General features: G+C 43.6%; 1 protein-coding gene across 5 annotated transcripts in view; it reads left to right on the forward strand.

Annotated features, from left to right (window-relative positions):
- Nucleotides 1-12,065, forward strand: part of LOC308464732 (SLAM family member 5-like) — a 43,065-nt gene extending 31,000 nt beyond the window's left edge. For all 5 annotated transcript variants that reach the window (XM_080984285.1, XM_080984283.1, XM_080984286.1 and 2 more), the window contains 4 exons: nucleotides 3,208-3,257; nucleotides 6,158-6,250; nucleotides 10,204-10,293; nucleotides 11,928-12,065. In XM_080984285.1, the coding sequence (XP_080840411.1) occupies nucleotides 3,208-3,257; nucleotides 6,158-6,250; nucleotides 10,204-10,293; nucleotides 11,928-12,014 (320 nt within the window). In that variant the 3' untranslated portion in view covers nucleotides 12,015-12,065. The remainder of the gene's footprint in view (nucleotides 1-3,207; nucleotides 3,258-6,157; nucleotides 6,251-10,203; nucleotides 10,294-11,927) is intronic.
- Nucleotides 12,066-14,961: the final 2,896 nt, after the last annotated feature.

Below are 14,961 nucleotides of genomic sequence, written 5' to 3' on the forward strand. Positions count from 1 at the left end.
CTTCTCCTTTTGCCGTCCCACTGGCAGGAGCTGAGTGTGACTCTCTTGGGCTCCTGTTAAACCTGCCAGTCACAGTGTTGAACTAGGGCTAGGGAAACCAGGTTCAAATCACCCCTCTGCTCACATTGCGCCATTCGGTATCTTTCAGCTAACCTACCTCACAGGGTTGTTGTGAGGAGAAGATGGAAAAATTTTTATTGTTAATGGCAACAACCATGTTAAAATGCAACAGCTGGTGCTCTGCTCCTTCCCTGCCCCCCTCCCTGCCCACTACCTATGCTTTCACTGGGTTTCTGAGGGAATCACCCATTTCTTCCTCGAAGTGGAGTGTGACACTTATCTCTGCTGTGGGTCCTGGCTGGTGTGTGACTACACTGTCCGCTGACCATCAGCCCTCCTTATTCAGGCTGCAGCATTTTGCCAATTAATCGGTTAGATTAACCAGTTTAAAAAGTCTACGGGTCAGCTTCAGAAGTGCCCTAAATTAATTGGATATCTGATAATTTTGAACCAACGCTGTACAAGAACACCTTAGAATTGGCATCCCCTCTTGCCTTCCCTCTCTCCCTGCACACATGGGAAGGCCTCTGCTAAGGTGGCGACACTTTTGAGACGTGTGTGTGCATCCTCTAATGGCAAGGGCTTTCCCCGCTTTCAGTAGTGTTCTATTTATTTGCAGATTTAATGAAACCTCATTTGATTAATCAACTAACCACTATTCTGGAAGTGATTGCTCTTTTGTTTTTCTTGACAATAAGCAACTAACATGATTAATCAACTAAAGAGTCCTTTAATCAGATGACAGCTCTGTTCCCTAATCTGCCCAGTTATGCCCCATCCGAGAGGGTCTTATACTCTCCTTGGGCCAGGATCACCACTCAGCACACACACAAACACAAGCTTCCTGGCCTCTTACACATTAGCTGAAGGCTCTTTGCCTCTCATTAGAACTGACAAGGGAAAACTGGAAACTGACAGAATTTCACACTTGGCAACTGACTCCCTCTTGTCTTTTGCCATCAACTGGATAGCTCAGTTGGCTAGAGCATGGTGCTGATAACGCCAAGGTTGCAGGTTCAGTCCCCATTCTCCAATGTTCTTCTTAGTTGTTTTTGGTCATTCCTGGGATGGCTCAGTTGGTAGAGCATGAGACTCTTAATCTCAGGGTTGTGAGTTTGAACCCCACATTGAGCAAAGGATTCCTGCAATGCAGGAGGTTGGACCGTTAGGGGTGGCCCAAATGGCCCCTTCCAACTCTACAATTCAGTTCATATGTTGAGAATGTACAATGGGGAGAATCCATACTTGCATTCCTCTCACACAGTGACTCCTGAGTATGTGTGCTTCAGGGCTCTGGGATGTGAAGGAGAGGAAAGAAAGAGAAAAAAATTACCTACGTACTTAATTTCTAGAGAAATGTTTGGGTATTTTTTTACCTGGAAAGGTGATATGTCATGAGTGCTTATGTGTTTTAAAATGTTTTTTTTTTACATCTTATTAGTGTTTTTTAAATGATTTAAATAGGTTTTTATTTTATTGTCAATTGTATTGTTTTGCTACTTTGTGGTTTGCCATCCTATGCAGTAGAAATTTTAATAATGATGATGATGATGATAAATGAAGAAGTGCTCTGCTTAGAAAGGACTAATACTAAAAGTAAAGTACAAGTAAAAGAAGTCTTTTTAAACCAAACATCGTGCAAGCAAGGTGGGTGATATCCAACTAAGTTCTACTTAGAATAGGCCCATAAAAATTAATGGGCATGAGTAACTTAGGTCCCTTAATTTGAATAGGTTTACACTGAGTATGGCTAATATTGGATGCAACCCACATGACTTGCTATTTGTGATGCTACAGGTGTTGTCCAGTAGGTGCTGCGAGAGTTCCTCCATTGCCTTAAAATGAGACCTGGAACAATTTTGCCCTCCTCTTGGTAAAACACATGTAGAGATGAAAATACAGTGTCTGCCTTCCAGGAACAGAATCCAAGTATGGGTTAATGGGACCAATGGAGGCAGATGCTCTCAAGGAAACGGGGGGGGGGGAGGGGGGGAGAGAGAAGTAGAAAGTGTGAATACAGAGCAAAGGCAGAAATTAAAACAAATGGCAATACAAAACGCTTGATTAACAAAAGTGAACATTAATTTGGAATGTACAGAAACTTCAGTAAGAAGAAAAGACTAGACACTCAGATCTATAGTAAAAGTGAACAATCTTTGCAGTGATGTAAATAATGCATTTTTATGAAGAATGTGAACTTTATAGAGGGAAAACCCAGAGAAAGTCCATTGCTGCCAGGCTTTTTGACTGAAAGCTGTGAATTTTGTATAGTATAAACACCCTAAAACTACTATTCTGGAAATGATTGCTCTTTTCTCTTGTTTTTCTTGACAAGAAGCAACAGATTGCTGCAGACAGGTTTGTAGGTTCTAGAACAAAATACCTTTTCTCTCTCTACCGCAAATTTAAAGTTGATTTAAATGATTTTGGATTCATTGAAAGGACCCTGGGACCTGTAGTTAGATTTGCTGAGGCCTTTTTATGAAAGGTGCCTGACCATTCAACGAAACTACCGTTCCCAGGATTCCTTGGTTTATGTCCATAACAGTGATGGAGGATTTTAAACTGGTTTACATCTGCAACATAAACAATCTCCTATGGAGGATTTCACATTTATGTTCCTTCGCTGTTTTATGATTGTGTGTGTGTGTGAAATAAAAATATATATGATTAAACTGCAAAGCTTATTGATTGGCTCTTTCTGCTTACATTTAACATTTTTTCAATTTTTCTTATTTGCAAGAACTAATCTGCTTCTTGGTGTTTCTCCTGTGCTCCTGTTTCCTGGCGTTTAATAGCATTTTAAAAACTAAATCTTGAGATACATTTTCTAATGGATTATCAACACATTAATCAATAGCCAGTGCCTGAGCTGACAACTCCAAATTCACTGATGAAAGTCCTCCAGAAATACAGAGAAAATAAAAGAAAATGACTTTCTCTTGGGCAGATCTATCCTCTTTCATTTGCAAGACCAAACAACAAAGGTGGCCAGAAAGAGAGACCTATCTGCCTAGAGACTAGACAATTACTGTAGTAATTAGAATTTGTGAGCTCCTTGGAAGGGCTATAAGAAGAATCATAATTAAAGCATATCTGAATGGGGTGGAGGCCCATTCAGTTAACATACATGATTTCTCTTTGCAGAATCCAAAGAGTGCCACACTGTTTATTCTCAAATTGAAAACATTCCCCAGGTAAGTTCCATTGAGCCAACTGAGCCACGGAGGGATTTTCCACTCAAGTGGTATGTACACGTTAGAGGGTTAAAATATAAGCAAGGCTGTTTTTCCTGTCAGCATTTCCATTTGATTTTGCAAATCCTGGTACACAGCATCATGGTTTGATGTGTTTCCACTGGCCTACTGTCTGTCCATGTTTCACCTCAACAACTCCCCTAGTGATCATCTTCCTGTGGCTGCAGCCAAGAGCACCTTGGGATTTACTCCCTAGTAAGAGAGGACAAGGGACGTGGGTGGCACTGTGGGTTAAACCACAGAGCCTAGGCTTGGCGATCAGAAGGTTGGCGGTTTGAATCCCCACGACGGGGTGAGCTCCCGTTGCTCAGTCCCTGCTCCTGCCAACCTAGCAGTTCGGAAGCACACCAAAAAGTGCAAGTAGATAAATAGGTACCGCTCCGGTGGGAAGGTAAACAGCGTTTCCGTGCGCTGCTCTGGTTCAACAGAAGCGGCTTAGTCATGCTGGCCACATGACCCGGAAGCTGTATGCCGGCTCCCTCGGCCAATAAAGCGAGATGACCGCCGCAACCCCAGAGTCGGCCATGACTGGACCTAATGGTCAGGGGTCCCTTTACCTTTACTTTTTAAGAGATGACAAGTCTATGTGAACACATTACAGATCTGCAGCTTAAACTCTTTCTTAGCCCCTCTTCTGACTGGTGCACACACACACACACATTGCCTGGTTTTAAAAGAGGATTGCACAAATTTGTGGAAGAGGAAGCTATTGATGTCTACTAGCCACAATGGCTATGCTCTCCCTCCACCATCAGAGGTGAGCCACTGGCCAGATGCTCACTTGGTCCAGCATCCTGTTCTCACGGTGGCCAAACAGATGACTGTGGGAAACCCACAAGAGCAATTTCCCCTCCTGCAGTTTGCTAGCAGCTGGTTTCCAGAAGCATTGCTGCCTCTGAACATGGAGGTGGAGCATAGCCATTGTGGGAGGGTTGCTCATGAGTTCCACTGTACCTGCTTGGAGATCCCAGCTTTGCTTCTTCTCAAAGTGAGTAAAAGGAGACAGATCGACACCCCCCTCCCCACATTCTTGTTTGCAGAGACTGGTGAGCAGAGTTTAGCATGTCTTCCCCCTCCCCGTTGTTTCAGTCCCACCTACCAGTGAGTAAGCCCCATCGAATTGCATGGGGCTTTCTTCTGAGCAGACACAGGTAGGATTGCAGTAGGCAGGTGGTGGGTGGGTGGGTCGTGTGGGGTGCTCCTCCATGAGACAACCACCCCTGACGCCAGAAATGTAGGACCACCATCCCCAGAAAACAGTTCCAACTTTATACTCCTGGGATTCACCACTCAAACACTTTTGAAACGAGAGCGAAACTGGCTTTAGAACTGCTTCAAAGCACAGCATTTCAGAATTAAACCAGCAGATTGTTGGTAACTTCATGTGTACCAGGTTCAAAAGAATGGGTGTGAATGCACTGAAGGGTAATGCATTCTGATGATCAGAGCACATTGTTTTGAACTGGATCAGGTGCACCCTCGGTTCACTGAGCTCAGTCTTGTAGACACCAGTCTTTCCCAAACGGTGTCTTCCAAATATCCTAATGGGAGCAGTTGAGAGTTGGTGTTCCGAAACATCTGGAAGGCATCAGGTCAGTGAAGGCCAATCATTGCCTGGCAGCATCTCTCCAAGGTATCAGTGCCCACGTCCTATCCTGCCCATCACTGTTGATCCTGTAGACCAGGGACGTCCACCTCCCAATAGACTGTGATCTTCTCACAGTATTAAAAAACTGGCAGTGATCTACCCATCGTCAGACCAAAGTTGTTGAGCTTTTTTTAGGAAGCCAAAGGTTTTTTTTTTTGGGGGGGGGGAGGAGATGGGCCAGAGATCTACCAGGAATCTACCTGTTGGACATGCCTGCTTTAGGTGCCACCATCCCCCAACCCCCTCCTACAGTGAATATGATGAGTAGTAAATGATAACTACAATAACTACAAAATGGGGGCAAGGTTTCAAAAGCAAATAAGCCCTGAGCACAACTCAGTAGTAGTTGATCATGCTTAAAATACCAGCAACATGTTCACACCTTTTTGCTGGGTTAGTCTCTTGAGGACTGAAGACCTGTGAGGAGGTGCTTCAGTGCTTCCGAAAGATCTCAGGCATGGACTTCGAAACACTCATTCTCTCACATTTGCTTACATCAATACCATATTCTTGAAAAAGTCACCCTGACAAATGGGTAACAGTGGAAACTGTGGGTGGAGCCAGTCTCTCAAGGTATTTTTACTTTCCTAAGGGGTGGGTAGGGGAAGTGTTAGTTTCTATTTCACAGGTATTTTATCAAAAAATTAAAAACACCTTCTTAAAAGCTCAGAAATGTGTGATGTGTATCTGATTTTACTTTGCTCCACAAATGAGGATTTTAATCCTCGCATCCACTTTGCAAAAAAAAAAAAAAAGACCACATAACTTGAGAGTTTCCATTCACACCATATTTTAGTCACCAAAATTCAATAAACATCTGCATGGCCTTTTTAAAAAAATTATAAGTGACTTTTGGCTTCATTTCTGGCCACATCCATGGCTTATATCCCAGAATTCCTTGCATGCTCCTCCCGGATCACAGAGGCCAAACAGGCAATGATTACATACTTCTTTGGGCTGCTCTATCCACTTCTTTAGTGGACTGGAGGGGGGAAAGTCTGACTTTTTAAAATACAACAGTTAATACGGATAGTTTAGGGATAATTTACCCCGTGGTAAAGCCATCGTAACAATGTCCTGCTTATCCCTCTCGTCTCCTTCTTTATTATTATTCTTCTTCTTAATTAAATTTATTCCAACCCACAATGTCACAGGCACCAGTAAACGTTGCGGCTTTCTCTTCCACTCACAGAATTCCCCATCGGAAACCCAACAGCGGAGAGGACCAAAGGCGAAAAAGGATGTGCCTCAGACCATCTACACCACAGTGCACCTCCCCAAACAGGTAGGAAGCAGCTACCATCCATCTACATTAGAAAAACGGGGCTTCAGACCTGAAAATATTGGTACAGAAAACAGGAAATTTGGAAAATTCATTTTAAAATAAGAAACTAGTTGTAGTAGAAGTACAACGTGTCCCAAAAGGAACTGACTCCAGTTCATGGTTGTCCTGTTACAAAATGAATGGGTTTGGTTTGTGTCCAGTTCACAGTTCAATTCACGGTTTGTTCAAATGTTCCTCAGCAATTTCTTTTCAGCTTTCAGAATGTTATGAGCATCTGCGGTGAAGTGTAAAATACGCTTAAGACTGAGGAAATATCAAAACGCCTACACAGTGGAATGTGAAGCGTTACTTTTATTTCCCCCAGCCATAACATTCTTTGAGCTTAAAGGTCAAAAGAATATAAAGAGTATTTTTTTAAAAAAAAAAGTAAGAAAATGAACGGTTTCTAGTTCATCTTCAAGTACAAAGTTCTACCTCAAAATGGACTTAGTTCATGTTCTAGCTGGCGGGAACTGCTTTTAGTTCAAAGCTTTTTGAATTAATTGGGTAAATTGGTCAGGCCACCCTTGTAGTCCTGTCTCCCGTTCTGGCAAGCTGGAATGTGTGCCAAGGAGGGCAACCAAGATGATCAAGGGTCTGGAAACCAAGCCATATGAGGAACGGTTGAGGGAGTTGGATATGTTTAGCCTGGAAAAGAGCAGACTCAGAGAACATGTGATAGTCATCCTCAAATATCTGAAGGCCTGTCACAAGACAGATGGAGCAAGCTTGTTTTCTGCTGCTCCAGAGGGGAGGACCTGAACCGATGGATTCAAATTACAAGAAAGGGAATTTTGACTAAACCTAAGGAATAACTTTCTGACATTAAGAGCCGTTTGACAGTGGAACTTTGTAAGGTGGTGGACCTTCATTAGAGGTTTTTAAGAAGAAGAAGAAGAGTTTGGATTTGAATCCCGCTTTATCACTACCCGAAGGAGTCTCAAAGCGGCTAACATTCTCCTTTCCCTTCCTGCCCCACAACAAACACTCTGTGAGGTGAGTGGGGCTGAGAGACTTCAGAGAAGTGTGACTGGCCCAAGGTCACCCAGCAGCTTCATGTGGAGGAACCGGGAATCGAACCCGGTTCACCAGATTACGAGTCCACTGCTCTTAACCACAAGAAGAGGTTGGATGGCCATCTGTCATGGATTCTTTAGCTGAGATTCCTGCTTGGCAGGTGGTTGGGCAAGATCCCCAGGGTTCCTTCCAACTCCACAAATCTATGATTCTATTATTCATCCCAAGCACTGCAGAAAACTGAGGGATCGTGTCCTGATTACAGGACTGGACTTCGCCTCATCTCTGCTATGATTTCAGATTAGATGATTCAGAGCGCAGAGATAGGGGCTCAGAAAGCTGCCTTATATCAAATCAGACCATTGGTCTATTTAACTCAGTACTGTCTACAATTAGTGGCAATGATTCTCCAGGGTCTGAGGCACAGGATATTCCCAATGCTACCAGTGATGTCAAGAATTGTACATGGGGCCTTCTGAGTGCACAGCACCAGCAAGCATTCTACAAATGAGCCAAGGGCCTTTCCGAAAGATGCACAAGGTACAGGAACCACAAGGTACAGGAAGCACAAGGGCCTCTTTCTTCCTGTCCTACATGAAAAACTCACTGAAAAAATTGTCTTGCCCCTGAAAAGTTCCCCTGAAAGCTGCATACTTTCTGCAAATGGCCTAGAATTTCTTGGCATTAGAAATGTGGTCTAATAACAATACGAACCATTTTATTAGTAATTAGCAATGGGACTTTTTAGTTTAGAGAAAGAGCAAGTAAGAGGTGACATGATAGAAATTTGCAAAATTATTCATGGCATGGAGAAAACGGCTAGGGAAAGCATTTCCCCCCCTCTCTCATAATGCTAGAACTCGCAGACATCCACTGAAGGTTGGAAGATTCGGGACAGACAAAAGGAAGTACTTTTGTTGTTGTTGTTGTTTAGTCGTTTAGTTGTGTCCGACTCTTTGTGACCCCATGGACCAGAGCATGCCAGGCACTCCTGTCTTCCACTGCCTCCTGCAGTTTGGTCAAACTCATGCTGGTAGCTTCAAGAACACTATCCAACCATCTCATCCTCTGTTGTCCTCTTCTCCTTGTGCCCTCAATCTTTCCCAACATCAGGGTCTTTTCCAGGGAGTCTTCTCTTCTCATGAGGTGGCCAAAGTATTGGAGCCTCAGCTTCATGATCTGTCCTTCCAGTGAGCACTCAGGGCTGATTTCCTTCAGAATGGATAGGTTTGATCTTCTTGCAGTCCATGGGACTCTCAAGAGTCTCCTCCAGCACCATAATTCAAAAGCATCAATTCTTTGGCGATCAGCCTTCTTTATGGTCCAGCTCTCACTTCCATGCATCACTGCTGGGAAAACCATAGCTTTTACTATACGGACCTTTGTTGGCAAGGTGATGTCTCTACTTTTTAAGATGCTGTCTAGGTTTGTCATTGCTTTTCTCCCAAAATAAAGTACTAAAAATAAAGTACTTTTATTTTTATTTATTTATTTATTTTGAATTTTATTTATTTATTAAAGTTCTTATGTTACATCAGTAAACATTATCATATTACATCATAAGGCTTATTATACTATAATTTTCAACATGTATACAAAGTTTATATACTAAAAGAAAGAAGAAAAAGAAAAAACAAGGGCAAAAAACTTTTCCAAAGTCATATATATACCAACACTTTGAACTTCCTGTCTATCCCGTTGTATACTCCTTTTTTACAAATGAATGTACTCTTATTATTGTATATTTCTTTACATTTTATCTAATACATTCCTATATCAATATGTACCCTTGGTCTTATTTCTCAACTCAGTCTCTCTCCAACGCCAATCGAATGCTAGCATAGATAGTGAACCTTTACTGTATTTTTGAACATATATCTTATGTCTATCCCACTTTTCCATAAATTTTTGTTTTGAAAGGAAGCACTTTTAAATGCAGCACAGAAACCGTGGAACTCCCTCCCGCAGGAGCCAGTGATGCCGCCAACTTGGGTGGATTAAAAAGAGGATTAGACAAATTCATGGAGGACTAGGTTATCAAGAGCTACTTGCCATGATGGCTCTGCTTTGCCTCCACAGTCAGAGGCAGTTACACTTCTGACTATCAGTTGCTGGAAAACACAGGAGGGGAGAGAGCTTTCGTGCTTAGGTCCTGCTTGCTGGTTTCCTGCAGGCATCTGGTTGGCCATTGTGAGAATAAATTGCTGGACTAGATGATCCAGCAGGGTTGTCTTATGTTCTTACAGTCAGCTTGGTTTAACAGCTTATTAAAAACAACTACCAAAACTACATAAGAATCTTCTCCTAAACTCTTCCAAACAGTTTTTTTTACCATCTTGAGATCAGGAATCAGCGTGTGTGTTTAAAGTGAGGAGGAATCTGAATCCCTTCTTCTTCCTTGTCATTCTATAAGGCGAGCTGAGGATAGCCAATGTGGTGTTCTCCAGATGCTGTGGACTACAACTCCCATAATCCCTGGCGACTGGCCATGCTGGCTGGGGCTCATGGGACTTGTGTCCCACCATGTCTGGAAGACACCATGTTGGTTAGCCCCTCTCTAAGATAATACTAAGTACTTTGAAGCTGTCCATCTCTTTGCACAACCACCCTAGGGCACAGTTCTTCAGCCTTAAGTCTCCAGATGTTATTGGACTACAACTCCTATTATCCCCAGCCTGCTTAGTCGATGGTCAGGGGTGATGGGAGTTGTGGTCCAACAACATCTGTTATCTCAAGGTTAAAGACAACTGCCCTAGGAAACCTGATCCCTCTTTGGCAGGATACAGATTTGAGATTCATGGCAATCAATAGTTGGGCTTTCTCCAGTGATGTTCCAGCTCCACAAGGCCTGTTTGACCACCACCACCACCCTGTAAATTTCTTCTTTTCTTTCCCAGAATCCTTTGCAAACAGACGACGAGAAGATGCGGAGAACCAGAGAAAAGAGTGAGAAAACAATTTACTCAGAGATCACCAAGCCTCAAGAGGCATGTGGATTTTTAAGCATCTATTGCTTAGCAAGTGGAGATGGGTTGTAGCATGGAAAGGGGAGTGGGGAAGCTGGATCCATTGCAAAGCCACATGTTACTCAAGGCTGGTGGCATAGCAAATTGCAAGATCTGTGGTTGCGTTAAAGGTGGGGGTGGGAAGATGTGAGTGGAATCTCCAGGTGTGTATGGGGGGGAGTCACACCACAACACAGCACAGAATGTGGTCTTAGCTGCTAAATTTATTTTCCTAACAGCCTCAGCTTTCATTTTCTTTTTTAATGGAAATGAGCTCCTTGGCTTCCCACGCTTGCAAAGGGGGAAGTCTGAAAAATGCCTCTCTATGGTTAGGAGATGACCCTGACAAGATTCCCCATAGTCTATGTGAGTGCATTTCACAGCCACTTTGCCCCTCCTTGTGACTAGCAAGCTGCAATAAGTTCTGCAAAGTGGTAAAAAGGAACTTTCACAATGCAAGAGAAGCCACACGTATATTCTCAACTTACCCCATCGACACAGGTTGCATCATTTTCAATCTGCTGCTTTCTTTTTTAATGCAACCTAGGTTTGTAACTAGGGACGTGGGTGGCGCTGTGGTCTAAACCACTGAGCCTCTTGGGCTTGCTGATCAGAAGGTCAGCGGTTCGAATCCCCGTGATGGGTTGAGCTCCCGTTGCTCAGTCCCAGCTCCTGCCAATCTTGCAGTTCGAAAGCATGCCAAAAAGTGCAAGTAGATAAATAGGTACCGCTCCGGCAGGAAGGTAAACGGCGTTTCCATGGGCTGCTCTGGTTTCAGTGTTCCATTGTGCCAGAAGCGGCTTAGTCATTCTGGCCACATGACCCGGAAAAACTGTCTGCGGACAAACGCCAGCTCCCTCGGCCTGTAAAGTGAGATGAGCGCCACAACCCCAGAGTTGTCTGTGACTGGACTTAACTGTCAGGGGACCTTTACCTTTAGGTTTGTAACTATCCCAGTATTAAACTCTTGACCTTTGCAGACACACATCTTTCTCCTTCTGAATCTGTGAGGCTCAGCTCGCCATCTACGACAGACTTTCCCAACCTGGTGCCCTTTAGACATTTTGGACCACAACTCCCATAAGCCTGAGCTAGGACAGCCATATGTTGCTGGCACTGATAGGACCATGGCTGTGGCTGATGGGAGTTGTTGGCCAAAACACCTGCAGGGCATCAGATTGGACAAAGATCTGTGTTGTGTCCACATTTGGTTCACACACGCTCCTCTCCCTCCTCATTTAATCCCCCTAACACCGCTGTGAGGTAGGTTAGGCTAAGAGGAAGTAACTGGCCCAAGGTCAAGTGGGGCTTTGAACCCTGGTCTCCCAGGTCCTAGTCCAACACTCTCACCACTAGGCTGCTGGGGATGGGCAGCAGCTTAGGATAGCTACTCATGCTGTGCTTTTGGCAATTTCGGAGACACCACCATGGGGAAGAGCCTGCTGGACTAGGCAGACACACCTTGGCTTTTCCGGCCAACAGGGCTCAGCTGGTATTCTGATGTGCATTGCTGAATTGGTGCTCATTCTGCAAACAGGCAGCAGTATCTTCCAGAATAGGCAGCAACTTCCTGAACAGCGCTGTGCCTGTGGACATGTGTTTGTTTTCTCTTGCAGTGTGAGGACCAGGACTCCAAGACAGTCTACGAGACAGTGAACAACCCGAGACCTCCAGAAACCACTGAGTATGACAAAATTCTCTAGCAACCCACTGGACCAAGGACCAAAGGGACAAAGCAGTAGCAGAGACTGGACCACCAGAGGGAAATAAAAAAATTAAGGTCTTATATACAGTGGTACCTCGGGTTAAGGAGGAGGGCAAAACTAGAATGAATTGGCTCCACCTATCATTGTCTGTTGAGCTTCCTGCCTTCCGCATCCCACTGGGTACCAGCCATCACAGCAAACCAGGGCAGCACCACCACCAGCAGCATCTCGTAGAAACTCGCTCTTCCAAAGCAGAGCAGAATTGAAGTCAGAATTGAGCAGAAACATGGACCAGTTATCTGCAGCAGCCCAGGACAGCAGGGTTGTGTCAGGCCTGGCCGTTGTCCTCTTCAGATCACCACACAAACGCTTCGTGTTCTTTTATAACTTTTTATTGTGTATTAACAAAACAATCTTATAAACAGTTCTTAACTATTATTCCTCAGAGTCACTTATTTCAGATACCTTCTGAGCTCTGCTTCTCCGTGACCAGCCACTCTCAAAATGTCGAACGCCCCTTCCTTTCGCTTTCCCGCTCTTTTTTCTAACCTCCTGGCTAGAGCTGGCTTGTATCTCCCCTCCTCCGAATCTGAGCTAGAACTGAACCCTTGCCTTTCCTGTGAACAGCCAGTCCCTCCCTGTTGTTCCTGTTGCTCTCGCCTATTAGATTCACTGCTCTCCTTCCCCCCTTGGGGAATGCTTTCTCCCTCTGAGAAACTGGAAACTTCTAACTCTTCCCTGACAGGTTGTCTGCTTGTAACAGGTTGTTAATTGTAGAGATCTTTTATGGAGGCCCCTGCTTCAAGTGCCTCCATCTTTGGAGAAAAGATGGATTAGCTTCATGAGAAAGGACCCCTCTTCTGCAATGGAATCCACAGAACTCACTCACTTGTCTCCCCTTCCAGATTAATTGGTATTTGATTGATTTTCTTGTAGGTATGTGCATTTTTGTTTGGCACTTTAGGGTAATTTTGAATGTTGTGTGCATGTACATTACCTTGTTAAATGACTTTCTGTAATGCTTTGATTTGTAAGGACTTTGAGATCTTCAACAATGAAAAAACAGAATGCCCGATTTTAAATAAATAACTATTCCCCCTTTCTCCTTGTCCATTTTTCTTCAGCTGTTCAGTCTACCCTTCCCTGGTTCAGTCATCTCTGCCTTCTCAGTCCCTTCGCTCTCTGCTCACATTCCATGCCTACCAATCAAATGTCAAGGGACAGATTGGGAAGAAATTTTATTCTGTTTGCTTCTAAAGGCAACCTTGCATAATTCACACTTTTCAAGAACCAAGCAACAGTCATCTTTCAAAATCTGCACTTCTTTAAGTTTTGCAGTGGAGTTCTCCAGTAATATGTTCAAAAAATTGTATATGCCAGGGTAAAGTGTTCATAGAAATGGAAATGTTAAAGTGAAAATAACATACAATAATGCATTATAGAAAAAAAGTATATTAACAGAACTTTGCACTGAAATGTTGGTGGATTTTCAAAAAATCATAAACTGATGTGAAAATGTGAAGAGCTTAACTTAAAACTGGAAAAATGAGAAATGGAGGGGGGACTGAAATCAACAGACTTGCCCAGCTCAGCAATGATGGTCCAGTTCTCCCCTGATGTTCCTTTTGGATACAGAGCAGGCTCCGAAAGATGCTGGTCAGGTGTATTTGCATGTTTTTTTGTCTTGCCAGAGACCAGTTAAGGACTCATCCACATTTTGATCGTAAAAGGTAAAGGACCCCTGGATGGTTAGTTAAGTCCAGTCAAAGATGACTATAGGATGCGGCACAAATCTTGCTTCAGGCCAAGGGAGCTGGCGTTTGTCCACAGACAGCTTTCCGGGTCATGTGGCCAGCATGACTAAACCGCTTCTGGCGTAAGTGGACACCGTGACGGAAACTAGAGCGCATGGAAATGCTGTTTTACTTTCCCGCCGCAGTGGTACCTATTCATCTACTTGTACTGGTGTGATTTTGGACTAGTGTGATTTTGAACTGCTAGGTTGGTAATAATAATAATAATAATAATAATAATAATAATAATAATAATACTATACCCCGCCCATCTGGCTAGGTTTCTCCAGCCACTCTGGGCAGCTCCCAACAGATTAAAAACAGAATAAAACATCAAACATTAAAAACTTCCATAAACAGGGCTGCTTAGAAGTTGGGACAGAATGATGGCCCCATAACTTTTCTCATTGCCCCGCAGCTCTGTGCCTTGTGAAAATCCTGTCTTATCCACTGAATCGGATCTTATCTGAAGAGAGTTTTTGTTTAACTGAGCTTCAATTCAGTGGGTAAGATCAAATCTTCAACTGGGTTCTGAACCAGGCAGGCAGGCAGGGGTGCAAGGCAAGGCAAAAGGGAATTTCTGCACAGACCAATCACTTCTTCTGGTGCATCAACAATTAATTGCACATTAATTATTCAAAAGCCAGTTAAAACTATTTAGTTTAATTAATTAAATAAGATTTATGAACTTGATCTAGTGCTACCAACTTTTCAAAGTCTGATATTTACACCGACTTTGACACTTAGCCCCTCCAGGGGGGCTGTACCTTGCTGCTTCTTTTTTGCAGACCCCACCAAATCCAAGCATTAAAATTAATGTGGAGTTTGCCAGCAGTGCTTTCAACCCTGACCCTGTTCTGTGCTAAGGCAAAAAACAAAAGGTAAACAAAACTGATCTCTGTTGAGGCAGCTGAAGCCAGAGTTCACTTTACATGCAGCCATGTGTACAGTATCTCTTCCTCCTCCTCTTCTTGTTTCTCTTTCTCTTCCTCTTCCTCCAAGCAGCCTCCACCAATGAGAGACGGACAACTTCACCCTTTCCCTCCACCTGATCACATATCCAACATACAACATAAAGACAACATTCCACAGAATCTCCTGGACTTCCCTCCTCCCATTTGTGGGTCCTATTGTTAATCATTTCCCCCTGC

The sequence above is a fragment of the Podarcis pityusensis genome, assembly GCF_964106645.2.
Source record: "Podarcis pityusensis genome assembly, chromosome: 16".
NCBI classification, from domain to species: domain Eukaryota; kingdom Metazoa; phylum Chordata; class Lepidosauria; order Squamata; family Lacertidae; genus Podarcis; species Podarcis pityusensis.